The sequence below is a fragment of the Rhinolophus sinicus genome, linkage group LG12 (genome assembly GCF_036562045.2).
Source record: "Rhinolophus sinicus isolate RSC01 linkage group LG12, ASM3656204v1, whole genome shotgun sequence".
NCBI lineage: Eukaryota > Metazoa > Chordata > Mammalia > Chiroptera > Rhinolophidae > Rhinolophus > Rhinolophus sinicus.
In genome coordinates this window covers 30,491,054-30,510,237 of record NC_133761.1, presented here as the reverse complement: position 1 = coordinate 30,510,237, position 19,184 = coordinate 30,491,054, and the positions used below count along the sequence as shown (strand labels likewise).

Sequence of the window (19,184 nt, the reverse complement as noted above, 5' to 3'; positions counted from 1 at the left end):
GGGTATAGAAAGATTGTTCAATGGTTTGGGGACAGCTGGCAGCACTTGAGAAAGAAAATAAAGTTAGCTCTTTTCCCACACCACCCAATCAAATAATTTCAGATGCATTAAAGATCTAAGTATAAAAAACACCATAAAAGATCCAGAAGAAAACAAAGGTGAATATTTTTATCTGATCTTGAGATAGGTTATATCTTTTTAAGATAAAAATACAAAATGTCACAATGAAGGAATATATAATACATGAAATATAAAACACATGCACATAAAAACCACTAAGAACAAAACTAAGAAGTAAATGGCAAACCAGGGAAAATGACTGTATCCTATGTGGCAAAGAGTTAATATTATTTCCATAAAGAAATAGGAAAAATGTCCTAATAGAAAACATCCCTAACAGAAAAATGGACAGAGGATATGTATTGGCAATTGACAAAAATGAATTCCAAGTGACAAACTGGATATATATATATATATATATGCATATATATTTAACCTCACTAGTAATCAAATAACTTTTTTTCCCATCTCAACTTAGCAGAGACTAAAAAGTATATAATATTGAGGGTTGGAAACAGGAAGCTTCATATAGAATTGGTACAATTTAAATTGATACAATTAGCCTGCCCTGCTTTTATTTATTATGCTTTGAAAGGGTTTTCCATTGATCCTCAATTAGACTGTTAACCCCTTGAGGGAAGACCCTGTGTCCTTCACCTCAGTGTGGCTTGTCCAATGTCTTACATACAGCAACACGCAATAATTCTTTGCCAATTATCAGGTGCTTACTCACACCTTAGTCTGAACATAAATCTATATATTTCATCCCTCAGTGATACTGGCAGGTTTTACCTTACCTCTACGAGGAGAATGAAAAGCTGAATAAATTTTTGACATTGCTATTTAGAGAGAAAATGAGATGAGTTTAGAGAGAAGAAAAATAACATTTACTGAGAACCTGTTTTAGATAGGATTTCTCAGTTGCTTTTTCCAAACTATTATGTAAGGTAGGAAAATTACCACATTTTATACATGGGTAAATTAAGATCTAGAGAGTTTAGGACTTTCAAGATGACCCAGCAAGTTGCGGCAAACTTGGATTAAAACGCAGATCTGACCACTACACCAGGTCCTCTTATCCCTTCCCAAGCCACTGAATTCTTGCCACATAAAAGCTACCCAACCCAAGACTTTCTTCTTGTTGCCAACTGTTCTCAAAACTGAACCTGGACACCACACTAGAATGGATTCAGGATGGGTGCGAAGAATTAAACGCCATTTTCTGTCCTGAATTCTACTTGCGGTCAGAGTCCTGTAAGGGCTGTTAGCTCAGGGCAACGATGTCTGAGAGAAAGCCTGGCTAAATAAAGAAGGGAAACAGCCATCACGGCAGTAAGTCCTAACCGAAGACACATCAATAATCATTAGGGCAGCTGGGACTCAAACAGATACTTAAATGTCTTACAGGAGAGGAAACATAACTGTTTTTCTTTCACTACGTTTGAAAATATTTTACCCTGATGAAACGTAGGCCCAGAATTGACCAAGCCTTCAGTACGAGTTCACAAGTCATCACTCAAATGCATTATATACAGTACCTCACTCCAGATGAGGAAATCAAGTTTAGACAAATGTCTCTACTTAGTTCTGTGGTTCCCCAAAGACCGGCTGATGGAGACTCACACAGAACCTAATTTTTCAAACCATGTGAAATTACATAAGTCATGGTTTTCATGAGCTTCAATCACACGTACGCTAGTGCTCTCTGCAGAGGGTACACTAGTGAGAAATAGAAAACATGTGCCTCTTTTAACAAGGCATCAGCCATTTGGCTCCAGCTGGTTGCGGCTGAGCAAGGCCAGCGATGTGTGACCAGCCTGGTGGGCCGTGTCCAAGGGCACCGGCCACGGGGGCATTAGGAGGCTAATGAGCAGCCCACAGTCCCCTCACCAAGCCATGGGCCCTGCCTGGATGAAGGGGCACTTTTTTCAAACTTGCACAGTTACCATACGGGCCCTGCTGAAATGCAGGCCCAGAATAGACCAAGCCTTCAGTATTTTTGAGAAAACCCCCAAATTTACAATTTTATATGCAATCTTGCATTTTGTTAATGTCAGTAAAATTTTTAACAAGAAGAAGAAAGGAAACACATTGTGGGAATTCACTTGATCCTGACACATCTTGATTCACATCTCTGGACACATCTGCTTTAGAAAAATCAGAAGAGTATGCCTTAGTAGTCGTTTGTGATGGCACCGTTATTTATCAGTGCTCATAAGAACTTCTGCATTAACTCTTTAAAGGGATGATTGTTCCTGACTCCTTCACATATCCTAGGCACCCCGGACACAGCCTCTGCCCTTGGCAATGCAGAGTCTAGCTAGGGAGATACGTATGTGAACCAGTATTTACAATGCTGGGTGAGAAGCATCAGAATAGGGGGTTTAAACAAAAAACATGAAAGCAGAGGAGGGAGGCATTTTCTTTTGGGAGGAGCCAAGGAGGGCTTCCCAAAGGAGGCAGCGATTTGGGGTCTCTCCCTCCCGCTGACCTTGGGCCTCTTTTGATTTCTCAGAACCTCCACTCAGATTCAGGGAATACTAATGATGACAATGATAATGGCACAGGTTATTATGACATCACCTCCAACTTTTTGAAGACTTTGCCAGGCAAAGAGCTAAGGTTTGAATAACAGTCTATTTAAGCTATGAGAAAACTTAGGGCCTGTTAGTTCCACCTCACTGCTTAAAAGGGAGTCGTAGTTCTAGTTCCAGAAGGAAGAAGTGTCTGGGCCAAGGCCACGTGGAGAAAGAGCCAGTGGCAGAGCAAGGGACAGATTCATCTTTGAAACTGCAATTCAATATGCTTTCCACAAACCCTCTTTTTTCCAGCTATTATATAAGCAGAGGAAATACCATCCATTCTCTCTGGGGTGCAATTCTATAACAAAGACAGATAAAAATCATATTACGATGCTGGCCGTCCCTACCTCTCACCACAATGTGACCCTGGAAACCATGCCACAACGACCCTATTTCCCACAGGAACAATATTAGAATTAGGTAACGCATTCTCAACCAAGGATGTCCTAGCAAATAAACCATATATAAATGTAGTCACACAACAGCCTAGCCAACTGTCCCCCGTGTCTTTCCTTAAGGAAAGAAGAGTCTGTGAGACTGTGCCTTTCTGGAACTCTGTTCCATCCTTGTGTTTACACCTTATGTCTCTCTGTCTGGTCCCCAAAAGATGGTTTGCAGCTAAAGACAGGTAAGATATCTCATGGGAGATACAACCTGAGCCAGGCGGAACCGAGTGGGGACCCCCAATGAGCTGCCTTAGAAAAACATGGGAAGGGGCCTTGCCTCCCCTTCCCCCTGCCTAGGAAAAGCCATTGCTGGCTCTGGCTTTTCCTTTACACCTATTTGTGAGAGAAGTCATGAGAACAATAAAGATCAGTTCTCTCCACTTGTCTCAACAGAACTGTTACAATATGAGAGACTTGACCCTGAGAAGGTACATACCTTAATTAAGACATCAGGGGACCTTGTGCTTTGGCTGTTTACAGACAAAGGGTGATTGGAATAAACACTGTTCTGCTATGATGTATGAGTCTCACAGGCCGTGTAAGAAACAATGTTACTTTCTTGTATTTGTATACCTATCAATAAAAACCTTCAGTAGGCCTTATTCTGGGCTCCAGTCCTCTGAGACTGCGAGATCCCTGGCCTTCGGAGATTTTAACTGCATTAAGTCTCTGTTTCTTCTTAAAAACTTAACCCAGGCCGCCCCGTCTCGCACCCTCACTGCCCGTGTTGCGCTGGACGTGACACATAAATAATAATGTATCATAATAGCAAGGATACAATGCTGATGAGCCTCAGTAAACATTTAAAATGGTAAATTACCTGCCAACTACTATAATATGGGTATAAGCACACTGCACATGGTTATATGTGGATCAAAGTATATTATGAAAGGAACTCAAAACTATGTTCTAGCCATAAAAATGCAACAGTGGACATTAAGCATGTATTGAGTGATACTCTGATATGTCTCCTTAGAATTTAGAAGAGTCTTACAGAAATGATTTAGTAGATGGTCTTGATCTCTTAAAAAGTCACCTAAGGAGGACTGGATATTAAGGTTGTGACTCATCTGACATTCTGGTTGCTGGGATCCGTTTTGTCTGCTCAGTTATGCACCTAAGTTCTTAGCCCTGTGCCAAAAGCCAAGGTCCCTGCCTGAGGCTGGTGGTCTAGTGGGGGAGATGTGTACATAAATAACGTTCTATTTTGTCAAAATGAAGATACTGTTGGTTCTCAGATAACCATGATTTTGTGTGACACCAAGAAAAAAACACTGTCAATTAAATAATAGCACAGTGCCTTGTGACAGTCCTGTATGGTGCATAAGTCAGTCATGCCAGCCTCTTCCAGTAACTACTTCCATTTCTTCGGAGGCATTTAGCAATTTCTCTTGCCTTTTACTGCACTGCTCAGCCTGTGCTAGGCAGTCCATTTATACATATCTTAGTATAAAGCATAGCAGTTTCCTCTCTCTGGGCACAGAAAGCACCTGTTTGTTGCTTTGCAAGAAAATATGGAACTCCCGTGTTTCTCTGAAAAGAAGACCGGGTCTTATATTAATTTTTGCTCCAAAAGATGCATTAGGGCTTATGTTCAGGGGATAACATCCTGAAAAATCATGCTAGGGCTTATTTTCTGGTTAAGTCTTATTTTCAAGGAAACACGGTATGGTCATTTTTTTAAAGATGAACATTTGCTTTACTAACTATAAAAAGGAACTCTGCCACTCTTTGTTTTTCAGTGTAAGTGATAACTCCCATTCCATGTAGAATTATAGTGTAACTAACGTCCTGAAGTAGTTTAAAATGACAATTAGGCTCAATACATGCAATATATCAGCAACACACCTACTTAGCTAAAGGGAAAACAATACAGCTTTGTATCAGTTAGCTACTGCTGAATAACAAACCACTCCAAAAATATAGAATTGCTTAAAATAATACAATTAAAGCAATGTAACTGCTTAAAACAAAACCAAAGTCACCTAAGGAACTATGTGCCAAGGCTGTTTTCCTCTTCTGCTCTTCAGGAATCCAAAGCAGCACACTCCACCCAGTGAATATTACAGTAGGTTTTATAAATGCTTGTTATTCCTTTGAAAAGCTCACTGAAAGTAATGACTGACCTGTATTTCTCCCCTCTCTTTAATTTCAGTTTATGAAAAGCTACAGAGTATAGCAGCTTAGAATCATGCTATATAAAAGCCACCAGCAATAAGTATTGTTAAATCCCTTTTCTTCATCCCACTGAATCCTTTGTCAGCAAACTTTGTGTTTCTTCTTACAACGTGGAGGGTTATTATGAGTTTATATGAAACAATGCATTTAAAACAAGCATTACAATGTCGGGCCCACCACAGGGCTTAATACTAATGTCATGCCAGAAACAGTTATAGCTTCCGGGGATACAGCAGTGAACAAACAAACACCTGCTTTTGTGGAGAAATCATTCTAGTAGGGAGAGAGACAATTTAAAAAATGTTAAAAATGGATAGACAAACATACACACATATATTTATATTTGTGCGAGTGAGGGAGGGAGGGAGGGGGAGAGGGGGAGAGAGAGAAAGGAAATGCTAAGGAGAAAATAAAACAAGTGTGCAAAGATTTAGGGTTTAGTCTGAGTGAGATGGAAAGACTCGGGAGAATCTGAACAGGGCAAGGATCTGACCTGCCACTCTGCCTGCTGTGTGAGAACAGACTGTGGGATCTCTCATGGAACTCCTTAAAAGAGGTTTCCACACCTCCCTCCCAGAGCTGCCAGGCCTTAGAAAGGATCGGGCCTCCCATGATGCTGACTTGGGGAGCCCTGTCAGGGGTGCTGGTGAAGCAGGAGGGAGAACTGAGATGGGGGTAAGCGGCCGCGTATGATGAGGCAGCCTCTGCTGACCATTACACTGCTTAGCAGAACCTTCACCACGTGAGCTGGAGAAAGGAGTGGAGGCCAAACTCTAAATTTACTTTTCTGGGGGTTGGTGGGTAGGGGGAGACAGGATCAACTACATAATTTGCAGGGCCTAATGCAAAATGAAAATGCGGGGTCCCTTGTTCAAAAACTACTGAGAATTTCAAGATGTGACAGCAGAGCATTAAACAAGCAGTGGGTCCTTCTGAGCACATGGCCCAGTGCCGGCTTCACAGGCCACTTGCCTGTGAAGCTGGCCCTGGGGGCTGGAATGTCACTTGTTGGCTCAGGGAAAAAGAAGATAATGCTAAAATGAGATTTAGGGACCATGTGTACCTTTCAATTATCAGGGATGTCATTTCTAGGCTCATGTAGATTAGCCCAGACGATGGGTGTCAGCTGCAAATTCAGACAATGATTGTTAAAATGGAGGTAGAATTCTTTTTTTTTCCTCCAAACACTCTAATTTTTTATTTTGATATTTTTTACTGTGGTAAAAAATATATAACATTTATAACTTTAACCATTTGTAAGTGTACAATCCAGTGGCACTAAAAACATTCACACTGTTGTGTCACTGTCACCACTCTCTATAGCTAAAACTTTTATCATCCCTAGCATAAATTCTTTCTCTACGAAACAATAACTTCTCCCCTCCCCCAGCCTCTGGTAACCTCTATTCTACTTCTGTCTGTATGAATTTGCCTACTCTAGATATGGAGATAAAAGTCTTAACTAGTATAATTCTTTCTAATGGCTTCAAACCCAAAAGACTTATAATATGTGGTGTTTTGATGGTTCTTGGTTTTCCTCACCTGCATATAGATCAACTTCACAGCTGCTCTGCAGTCCATCAGCATGGAATCGAGGGATGGGTCCATGTACCTGCATAATTGAGGAGTATTAGGTTAATTAATTTAACACGGCTAATGGGTACACCTGGGAGCTCATGGGCTCTGAAGTGGTGCCTTCTACACTTTGAACCTACACCCCCTTTTCTGACCAAGCTCCACCCATCTACTTGCCTAACCTTCAATTTGTCCCTCCATCTCTTCTGTTTCCTTTCCGTATACTGTAAGCTCTTGCCTAGTGGGCACTGAGAGCAAAGATGCAAAATAATAATAATAATGATAAAAGCTTTAGGGGAATGCTCTGTATCCCTATTCACACTCAGCCCCACTTGAGTCACCACGTCCTGCATGCGTTTTCCCCACCCACAATACCTGGCATTCTCATCTGCCCAGTGCCCACATTCATATCACCATCCTGTACCCAGGTGACCTTTGTCTCTTGTCTGAGCTGCTCCAGTAAGCTCCTCACCAGGCTTTCTGCCTCAGTCGTGTTCCCTCAATCTCACGCTCCACATTCCAACTGGAGTGGTCTTTCCTGAGTAACCTTTTGATTCTCATAGTCCCAGGAGTTAGATTATTTATCCTGCTCACTTCCAAGTCCCTTCATGGTATGCCCCAGCTTTCATTTCCAATTTCATCTCTTACTCCCCTCCCCAACACTCTACATTCCAATCATATTTTCTCCCTTCTCCCACTGCCTGGAAGACCACACCCCTCACAGACCGCCTTCCCTGGCTTATCTGCCCCTCCGCAAGCCATATTTTCATGGCCCCTCCTCTGATCCCTACTCTGCAAGGCTGTGTTAGGAGCCCACTCTGTGCTTCCTCAGCACCTGAGTTTATCTTGATCACTGCTCTGATCAAGTTGATATTGACACTAGGTGTGAAGACCCCTGAGCTTAAGGGCTGGGTCCTATTCAGAGTTGCGCCCCTGGCAAAATGACTTGTCTGTCTAATGTCTGTCTAATGGAAGCAGAATCACCAGGATGAAATGAAATAACAGTTACTGTATAAGCACAGTGTCATGCTAAGAATTGACAGAAACTGTCAATAAAGGATGAGCTACGGCTGGTCTGTAACAAGTCTGGTCAGAGGTAAGCAGAATCACTGCACTCAGACGTGTAGGGCGAATAGACCGATGGCATTGGCTTAAACAAGGAAAAGGATGAAAATGTTACTTAAAGAGCAACTTCATTACTTACATTCCATTTAGCTATTTTACCCACTCTCCCAGGGGCCCCCTGTGGCAGAAAATAGGAACTGTTGCATCAGAGAGTTAGAGCCCCCAGACCCATCCCAGACTGGGGCTCTCAGAGGCCAGGGCAGGGTCTGGAAGGAACTATATCATTGGAGAGATGCACCAGGGAATTTATGAACAGAGAAAAATCCCTAAGACTCCAACTAGGCCTCACTGCAAGGCCTCACCTGCTGGGAATCCCACAGCTCGTGGCAGTCAAGCTAGGCTCCCTGCTCCCATCTCACTCTGGAAAGGGGACCAGGCACCTGTGGGATGCTATGCCAGGTTCTCACGTTCCAGTGAGCTGATTCTCACCTCTAACAGGTGAAATGGGACCACCTTTCATCCCAGTTCCCATGAGCAAAGGCAATCTGCCTGGATACAAGATGCTGGCTTGTTATGCAGTAGACATTTTATCATGCACTTCACTTATGATCTAGAATTTACCCATTTAATAAAGACACAGGCAAAGCCCAATTTCTAATTCGAGCTTCAAGGTGAGGAACAGAATCTTCATCTGTCCTGTATCTCAAGTTCCCTGGAGAGCTCGTGAGCAAAAAAGTCTAAGCCCCAAGGATTTTTGTTGTTACGATTATCAGCATTATTATCCTCAATATAACAATAACAAACCAGACCAAAAGTTATTGAGTATATGACCCCATATAGATAACTTTATTTAACCCTCACAATAATTCTATGAGGTATACGCTATTGTTATTATTCCCATTTTACAGATAGAGAAACTGAGGCTTAGAGAGCTTGTTGAATAACTTGGCTAAGGTTATTCAGCTAAACCCTATGAGGGTTGGGATTTAGATTCATATACGTTGATCCCAGGAATAACTGAGTTCAGCCTCTTACTATACTAAGCAGCTTCCATAACTACTCTATAAACGCTTAGATGGAATTGCTAGGGGTTTTTCCTTTTCCCTTCTCAGGGTTTCACAGATTTTGACCATTTCTCAGAAATACTTTTGAGTAACAGTAAATGAACTTCTAGCCTTGCTGGGTATATTCTTCCAAAATTCAAAACTGCAGACTGGAGGTCTAGCAGGGCATCACAAAGTCAAGATAACTGCTATTCCTAGATTTCAAAATGCCTTTCTTTCAAGCTTCTGTGCTCAGATTACAGAATAACTGGGCTGGGAGAGGGTAAACCAAAGAAGCAATCCAATGCAGCCATGGGAATAAACCCTGGGAACTACAGGTTATACGATGTGTGTGGGGGTGAGCTGGGGAGTGTCTTTGTTATTTTCTTTTTGTTTGCTCTCCATAGGGCCCTGTGTTTCTGGGGGGAATGATAGTATTTTCAGCAAAGTGTCCTATCAATCTGGGAATATAGCTGGCCCTGGTATAGATGCATTTATTGTTGGAATCCTTTAGGAATGTAATCCGACTGTTTACAGTTCAAGTGCACTCCGAGTTGGCTGAGTCCACCTTTTGCCTTCAGGGAACACCACAGTTCAACAGATGAATCAGACCTGTTTGTAACCATCAACAAGTTCCTTCAATTAATAGTCAGTAACCCATTCCAAAACAAGTCCACAGCCCACAATTCTTCACCATTACCTGCTTCAATCCCACCCCAACAGCCCTTGTTTTTCAAGCCGTATCTTCATGGCTGCCACCCTCAAGACACCACCCCTCGAGTATTTCCTTGAGACCAGTATAAGTCATCTTCAACATCCTATCCTTTCGGACAAATAGCCTTGTTCATTCCCCCCTCTCTCTTCTTCACTGCTTTCCTCTTCACCTTCCCAAAGTTCCTGCTCTGTCATGAGCTGTTGGGCTGTGAGACTGACAAATTCTGATCAGCAATGGTAAGACAGCCTCAAATGCCTACTGTCACAATGCTTACTCACCACTTCCTGAGTCCAACCTTGCAGTTTTCCACTTCAGAACTTCGAAGACTCACATAAGGGAGTTCAAAGTCTGCCAATTTTTTCATGACTAGAGAAAGGGGAGAGGACATCTTACGGGTTGAAACAGCACAAATAGTTTACATACAGTGGCTTTAAAATGAGAACACAAAGCACTATGTTGGAAAGAATAAAATACAATAATAATATTCTCTTACACATGTATGTAGTTTTTAACTTTCTAAATTTTTTTCAGAAAAATAAATAACATTTTAGTCTCATAAAATACCAACACCATGAGAGAGAGAGAGATTTTACACTGTGATACAGATGAAGAAACAGGTTCAGAAAGATCCTGTGCCTTCACCAGCACACCACAGATCCCAGTGGCCACGCCCACACACAAACCCTTAACTTCCAACTCAGAACCACCTCCCCACAGTTTCATGAAGACATATGAAAACTACTTGAAGATAACTGATAGCATTTCACAACTGAAAAATTTGCAATATCTAGAAATGCACTATAAAGCAAAAGCTATATGAATCATACTGTCATCTTTCACTATCTCATTACATCTTTTTTAAGAATCTAAGAACTTATTTATGTCATCTGCATTTTCTAGCAAATATTCCTTAACAAGGAGAAATTATGGCAATGGGGGATGCCCTAACGCCTGGAATTTAGCGCTCCATCCACAAGGGAATTGTGGTGTGGCTGGTGGTCAGCAGCCAGGGCACAGTGGTGAAGGTGACATGGACATCATTTGGGACCGGGGCAGATAGGAGAGGAAGTTACTGGAAAACCCTGACCTCTTGCTCCTATCTGTGCCACCTCTCTGGAGCTGCTCATCCTGAATACAGACACAACCTCCCACCCATAAACTTTTGATCCAGGGGCTGAGAAAAGTAGTAGAGACCACACACTGGGGAGTTCCCCTGGGGGATAACCAGCTGTGACTCCTGCATCTCCTGGGCGGAGTGCCTGCCCATACCTGCCCACCCTGTATTCCTTCTCTCCTTACCAGACAGCTTGCCCTCCTTGTAAAACTGAATGAGAAATAGGCCGAAGTAGCCCAAGAGCTCACGACATAGTCCAATTTTGTGTGACACCACCTTTAACCAAAAACAAGGGGTGGGGAGGGGAGTTATTAGTATCCACCATGCTTATCGTAGTGTGCAGAAAGAAGTTGAAATTGCCTATAAACATCTATAAAAGTGCTTTAATGGGCTAGCAGACATTAAATGTTTTCTAAATCTAAAAATGGTACATACTCATTTGAGAAAATTTAGATATTCAAAAAAGTTAGAGTGAAGAAGAAAATCTGTCTTACCACAATGGGCCTGAACTGGCCTCAGCTGAGGTCGGTTGCCCCCTCCCAGATGTGGAGTCTCCGGGATCATTTTGGACTTTATTGTCCACTGGGGGGCAGCAGTCATTCTCAATGAACATCTATACTTCTGTCAGAGTGCCCCCAGCGCCCTGCACTTCCATTTGCCTTCCTAGGGGCTGGATTGCTGGAATGGGAAAAAGGATGTTCCCCCACTGCTTGGCTGTCATATAAAAGTGTACCAGCTATTATCTGCCTTTGACACTCCAGGCCTGCTTCTCTCTCACGTCTCCTGTGATGTTCAAGTCTAATTTATATGGCATTTTTGCAGTGAAATCCTCAGATTCCAGGCTGGGGCTGCCCTGATTTCATATTTCTTTTTGACGTTCACATCAAAAGGCTTTCATTTCAACACCAATGGGTTCGTTTTTACCAACAGGTCACAAGGCTGTAACATTCACCTGCCCTTAGCAGGACCGTCCATGCTACCCCAGACTCTCTCCCTTTCTACCGACCCAGGCCAATCCCTCTTTAAGACTGGGTTCCTGAGTGATTTCTTTGCATGCCTCACCTGAAATCTCTGGGTCATCTCTAACACCCACGGACTCGCCTTTACAGCACTGTGTGAGCTGATGCTTCAGCCATGACTCCAAGTTCTCCCGGTGGAAGTTGTCCTAATACCAGGCTCAAAGGGGGACCTTTTCTTGTCAGAGACCTGAAAATTACCTCGTGGGGCAGTCTTACTAGGTGGATGGTATGAGAAGGTGTCCTTAGGACAGCTTTGCAAATAAAGAGCCTGGGAACTTTTTATAAGTTTACTCAACACTTAACCCCATTCTCCTTTCTACCTCATTCTCCCCCACACCTCTGTAAAACAAACAAAAAAAACCTAAACCACAACACAGGGCTCTGTGTGCATGGGTGAGTGTGCGCTGATAGGTAACATTGTAAAGACATCTTGTCCTAAAATAAATATGACCCATGTCCACTCAAATTATTAGATTTCTCTCTTCTCTGACTCATTCCGTGAAGACCACAAGCTTACATGCCAAGGCGGATAGAGGAGTGGGAAAAGGAGAATGGAGAAGCTTTTATATAATTTATATAGACATAAATAGAAGCACCTTCTTTTGAGAGGAGTAAGCATCTACGTAGAGACACAATAATATTTCCTTCTTAGCAAATATTAACAATGCTTCAAAACACAAATGCCAGCAATAAAACCATATTAGCGCAAATGCATAAAAAATGAAAAAAGGATTTTTAGTATACTGTTGGTCTTTAAAGAGTCCAGCAAGATGGGATTGAAGTCATTGGTAACAGCAAAGTGAGAGTAACAATAGCAAGTGTGCTTGAGAAGATACAGACCATGATTTTTAATTACAAAATTTAAATTAGTTTTATGCCAGCTATAGAATTTCCCAGCCCCTGGAAGAGAAGCCACATTTCTGTTTGGCCATGTGCTCACTTTACCTTTTATAGAAACTCCACCACCTTGAAGGTAGAACCTCCAGTTAAACGTACCTGATACTAATGATGTCAGTGTCATGGGTTGGAATTTCTCACAAGCAATGTGATTGGAAGAGAGAAAGCACATTTTTCTGAGATCATAGATGTGCCTAATTAAATTTAAGCTATTAGCTACAAGGTGAACAGGACAAAACAGGTGGTACTGTAGAACCCTAGCCTTACTGCCCTACTCAACACTTATTTAGCACTCCCTCTTCTATCAATAACAATACCAATTATGATCAGTAATCAGAACCCACTGTTGAAGGAACATGAACTATTTCTATAATTCCTTAGACACTGTCTTGAAAAGTTAAGTAGCTTACCCAAACTCACACAGCTACGACATGGCAGCTGTCATGCAGGGCAGCCTGCGGGGTCTCTGTTCCTGCTCCCCACATAAAAACACAGGATATGGCTATGCCAAAAAGGAACACCCACGGAGCCATAGGTAGGGGAGTCACACCACTATAGTCTCACTGGAGGCTGGATTCACACGACGTGCGACCTGCTGTCTGCTTTGTTGCCAACCAACCAACTCTCCTTGACTCCCCAGCGCAGCCGTGGCAGTTATATCAGTGGCCAATGGCTAACCGGCTACAGCTAACGGCCAACTAGCTACAGCTGATGGCCATCTACCACCTGAGCCAGCACCTTTCTACGTGAGGCCGAGAGCCTGGAAACTGCTCTCTGGGGCTCTGTCCCCACAGCAGTATTTTTATTTGAATCCAGGACTTGTCCTAGCCGCAACAGATAGGAGACCCCAAAATCCCACCAGCAGGCAGTTTCAGCTGCAGGTAAGTCTCAGTTGGCCAGTGAACCCCGTGTGTTGAAAACATGTCAATAATAATGTCATCAGGCAGGGCAGGTACTCTTTAGTGCTCCACAGGCCCAACCATTTCCAAATCATCTTACATCCGCAGCTGCGCCTGAGTTACCTGCCTGGCCCCAGAGGGATCTGAGTGTGTGGTCCTCACTGGTACTATCCTCCGCCTTCATTCATGTGCCTGTCTCTCATTTTGTAGGTCCCAGGAAGGCAATTGAGGGAACTTTGATTTGGGGTTTTTGGGGGGATAAATCCCCTAAAACATTAAGCATCAAGGGCGTTTGATGCTTTTTAGAAAGCTCATTCTGGAAATCAGTGTAGAAGATTAGCAAGACTGGAAGCTGGGAGGCTAATTTCAGGGCTGCTATAGAAATCTAGCTGAGAATGATGAGGGCTCGAAACAGGAGTGAATAGGAAAGAGACTTGGGATACAGTGGCCGGAGGACTCGGGGGACAGGGAGGAGCCCAGGGTAACTTCCCATTGGGTGGCCTCAGTCAGCTGATACTATTCAACCAGGTCAGCAATACAGGAGCCATGAAAAGGCTGAGGTCGGGTGTGTGCAGTGACTTTAGCAAGAAGAAAGGTCCAAAACAATCATACTCAGATGGGGCCAAGACCTAGAGAAGGGGTGTTTCCTAATCTGGGGACACAAACTGCTCTTCTGAGGCCAGGAGGGTACCAGTGGGCTTGAATCTGAATCTCCAAGCTAGAAAGAAGAGCCACAATGCAGGGAGGAGCCACCCACCCCCACTATCTTAGGTAAAGACAGCTTGAGAGCTGGGAGCCCAATAGGCAACATTTCTGTTCATTTCCGGCTCAGAAGGCATCAGATACCATGACCCTAGCACGAGAACTTCCGGTCCCTGGCAAGGTCCTAGAAACTTCCCCACTTCCTCCTGTTTATAACTTTTTATGCTCCTAGGTATGTGTCTCTGGAGGATTAGAACTAAAACCCTCTGAAGGAAAGGGGCCTGGGAGCACTGTGTGGATGTGAAAAGACGTGTCCCCTCAGCAGCCCAGCTCAGAAGGAGGATAGGCCTGGGGCAGAGCTGGTGACGACCACATCTGAAGGGGAGGATGCTTTCTGGGGCGTCCTTGGAGTTCTCAGAAAACTGACTAAAACCGGGAATGGTACAGAATTAGACCCACTGGGGTGTGGATTTCAGTGGCTTTCTCTGTGGGGGAGGAGGGACACGTCTTTCAGCCTTTGAGAAATCCACTATCCCTGTCACTCTCTCCTAGAATCTGTCACCAGTCCACCTGGATGCAGCCTGTTTCCTACTCATCTGGGCTCCAGCCTCCTTCCTGCTCCCAACAGTGGAGCACCCCATAATAAAGCACTTTTCATGTTTCCAGGATACATCCCTAGCTGAGTTCCAGGAAACTGACAACAGCCTTAAGAAAGCCCTAAGAAGTCTCCGGAAAATTGATGCCCATAGAGAAAGTAAAACCAAAGGGGCTAGGGGAATGGCTGTAGCTCAGATTCCCTGGTCAGTCTTCCAGAAAACCCCAGCATCTCTACAGAGAAGTCATCCAGAGTAAAATGAGAGGCAGGAAGCTTGTGGAAGATAACCAATCCTAGTCCCTGCCTTCAAGTACAATACTTCCTCAGTTTAATTTTGGGGCTGGTGTTTGGATAAAGTTTACCTCTAGGACTCTTTCGACAGTGTCTGATGTTAGAATGTCAGCTTGAATGCTCCTTCCATCAGGCAAAAATACGTCCAGAGAGGCTTTCTTGGTAGTGATGCCAAACGTGTCCTGTGAGCAAAGGGAAAGCACAGTCAGCCCACACAGCCTCAGGGGCCCCTCGCTGCCCACACAGCCTCAGGGGGCCCTCGCTGCCCACACAGCCCCAGGGGCCCCTCGCTGCCCACACAGCCCCAGGGGCCCCTCGCTGCCCACACAGCCCCAGGGGCCCCTCGCTGCCCACACAGCGTCAGGGGGCCCTCGCTGCCCACACAGCCTCAGTGGGCCCTCGCTGCCCACACAGCCTCAGGGGCCCTCGCTGCCCACACAGCCCCAGGGGGCCCTCGCTGCCCACACAGGCTCAGGGGCCCTTGCTGCCCACACAGCCCCAGGGGCCCCTCGCTGCCCACACAGCCCCAGGGGCCCCTCGCTGCCCACACAGCCTCAGGGGGCCCTCGCTGCCCACACAGCCTCAGGGGCCCTCGCTGCCCACACAGCCTCAGGGGCCCTCGCTGCCCACACAGCCTCAGGGGCCCTCGCTGCCCACACAGCCTCAGGGGGCCCTCGCTGCCCACACAGCCTCAGGGGGCCCTCGCTGCCCACACAGCCTCAGGGGCCCTCGCTGCCCACACAGCCTCAGGGGCCCTCGCTGCCCACACAGCCTCAGGGGCCCTCGCTGCCCACACAGCCTCAGGGGCCCTCGCTGCCCACACAGCCTCAGGGGGCCCTCGCTGCCCACACAGGCTCAGGGGGCCCTCGCTGCCTAAATAAACCACAAGGCATCCACTTTAGGAAAGAATCACCCGCGTGAGCCTTAGTGGTCTCAGATTTTAACTCTCATTTTGAATATTTCCAGGCATCCCTAAAAGTCCATAATGTGCAGTAATTTATGATTCTGCTATAGTGAAAATCTCAAGTGTGCAAACTCTGAGGCCTGGGGCAGCAAGTCACTGTCTGCGCATGGGTGCCCAGCTGAGTGCAAACACCCGCAGCTCAGTGAAGCTCTGCTTGTGCTTATGTATTCTGTGAGGGGATGTATGTGTGCTAGAGGTGAATGCAAATCTGGGGACCTGTGAGGTTCCGGGGTGGGGTGCTCTAGAATGTCAAGGACACGCTAGACACTGGAAGGCTGTCCGAGTTTAGGAAAGTGCAAAGCTGAGGATAGTGCTCAGTTACCACAGAGAGAAGGACCCCCAGGAGGGCATGGCCAGTGGTTGCCCAGACAGGCCTCGTAGGGTAGCTGCAACTGGGGGTAGGCTGTTTCTAGCACCTCCCAAAGGGGATCCTGTCAGTTCACAGAGCTGCCTCATGGCCAGGAGGCTGAGTCAAGTCACAGCCTTTCTCATCCCAGGATCTACAATAGGATTAATGTTCCATCATCCACTGTATATACTAAGCTCACTTCTCTCCTAGGCATTTAGAATGGTACAAGCTATGGGTCATCTCCGGGAGAACTGAGAGTCACTCAAATCGTTTCTGTGTTCTAAACCTACTATATAAGCCAGAATATTAGTAATACAGAGGGTGGAGTCAGGGGGTGGGGTGTGATCTCTTTTTAGTGACTAAAACTTTTTATCCAGCCCAAGTATCCTTTCTGGTATCAGGTTGGGGAGAAGAGATCCAAATCGTCAACCTGAAGATTGGAGATTGCAAACTTGGGGCTCAGGTAAGCTGACCAGGTGAAACCCTTCCACCTTAACAGGCAACACCTCCCTTTTCCTTAGTCTTCCTGAACACACCCCCACCCAGCCACGACCCCTCCCCCATTCCCAGACAACAGATGAGATATTAGGTTTTATAGGAAACCAGAGGGATCCAACAACTCAACCACATTGTCCAGTTATCTCAAAAGGCCAATCACATTAGTGGCAGGCTTATTTTGCCTAATTTTGCTATCAAAAGGCAAGCTGTGACTTTAAATTTTAACTCCCCCTCTCCATCATACTTATAATTACTAAGTTTCTATGATTTGTAACCTAAGCACTTTAGAAGAGAAAATCTGCTGTTTTCCGAATTCAAAAGGCTGGTCCAAAAAAACAACATATGTGTATGAATGTATTATGTCTATACATATAGGCAACTATGTAAATAGCATATTATTTATGAATAAACACATCTAATTTGTTACATACAAATATACTGTTAGGTCCTGATACTGATCCTTGTGCTGTGTGCTAACTGCTCCACATACAGTAGCTCATTTAATTCTCAGAACAACTCCATGAGGTATAGATACTTATTAATCTCCCTTTTTTCAGGTGAAGTAAAAGTTCACAAAGGTTAAATAACTTGCCTGAGGACACACTAGATGGTGGCAGAGGCAGGAGGCAAGGCCAGCTCCACATGACTCTAGGGCCTGGGCCCTAAGTAGAGTGGACACATCCCCCAGCTGGTCCAGGAAGGTTCCAGTATGAGCCTGGCATCCAGCATTGCTATGGACTGAACGTTTTTGTCTCCTGGCCACGCTCTAGCCCTCCACCCCACCCCGCATTCATATGCTGAGGCCCTAACCTCCAGTATGATGGTGTTTGGAGCCGGGGCCTCAGGGAGAGGATGTGTTAGGTGAGGTCATGTGTCTCAGGATGGGATTAGTGCCCTTATAAGAAGAGCGACCAAAGAGCTTGCTCTCGCTCCATGCATGCACAAAAACTAATTTATGTCTCATAGGTCTAGACATTTCTGTTCTTAAGCTACCCAGTCTGTACTTTGTTATGGCAACCAAAGTGGTCTAATACATGTGTAATAATTATAGCACTCCTTTCACTCCCCAAAGTGTCTGTTTGGATAAGTTATATAGCCACCTGGTTACCACCATAATACCAGCATAAGGTACTATGTTATGTTGTTTCCCGCCACATAAAATAAGTTTCCGGCTACATAAGAATTTGCCACTTACTGATCACTGTGTTTGTCACTCTTCAAACAGTCCTATGGCTTCTCCCTGTCAGAACTGGCCTTGGAATCAGCAAATGCAGAACCACCTCCCAGGTTTTCCCTCCAGGCATCCAGGGCTGGGACAACCCATTTCCCAGAATCCTTTGAGAATCACTCCAAGCCCTTCCACAGAATGTCAGGGCCACCGGTTTGCCTCCTCCACCACATAGGCTCTGAGCAATCCCCATACAACCTCAGGCCATACTTTGTTCACTTCTACTTTTCCAGGGGAATTTTGGAAGGTTTCCGTAGTTCCCTGCAGTCATTATAGCTGATTGATTGTGAACCACACCAGGACCCCCCCAAAACCCCATACTTAGCTGATACACAGGTAATCAGCGATAAGGGATTCCCCAGAGTAACTGTTGCAAATAGTCCTTTTCTAGATACACCTTTGCTCAGGTGTTGGGTTCTTAAAGGTTTTGGGCCTATAATCACAGATATCTGTTGCCTCAGGGGAAAACCACTCACAAAATCAATGGAAAGAATGTGAGTGTTTTTTGATGATTCTAAAGGAAAGCCTACCATTAACTTAGGTTACCTCAATGCAACTGCCAATTCAAACCATATTACAGACCAGTAAAATATCGAAATAATATAAATGCATGTCTTTATTAAATTCTTCTGCGAAGGAAAAGTGAGGATGCAGATTGGACTGGTAGAGCAAGTCAGATTATAGATGGCCCTGAAATCAGACACTTGAGAATTTTATTAAAAAGGCAAAAGGAAGCCATGATGATTCTGGATCAGGGAAATGGAAGGATAGAAATAGAGTTATAGAAAGATTTGTCTGGAAGTGTGGTGCAAATGGACTAGAGTCTGGAAGATGGGGGAGACTCAAGATAGGTGGGTTGCAGTAATCCGTGGGTAAGGTACTAAGAGACTGGGCCAGACCACGGGCATGGTTAAGAAGCACACAGTCCACAGAGCAGATGCTTAGGTGAGCCGCCTACCTTTCC

At 44.7% G+C, this 19,184-nt stretch overlaps 1 protein-coding gene across 4 annotated transcripts in view; it reads right to left on the bottom strand.

The window, feature by feature from the left end:
- Positions 1–19,184, bottom strand: part of SNX31 (sorting nexin 31) — a 75,007-nt gene that overhangs the window by 33,800 nt on the left and 22,023 nt on the right. For all 4 annotated transcript variants that reach the window (XM_019716373.2, XM_019716374.2, XM_074316486.1 and 1 more), the window contains exons 5-8: positions 15,253–15,363; positions 10,964–11,054; positions 9,943–10,030; positions 6,809–6,878 (exon numbers count right to left, since the gene is read on the bottom strand). In XM_019716373.2, the coding sequence (XP_019571932.2) occupies positions 6,809–6,878; positions 9,943–10,030; positions 10,964–11,054; positions 15,253–15,363 (360 nt within the window). The remainder of the gene's footprint in view (positions 1–6,808; positions 6,879–9,942; positions 10,031–10,963; positions 11,055–15,252; positions 15,364–19,184) is intronic.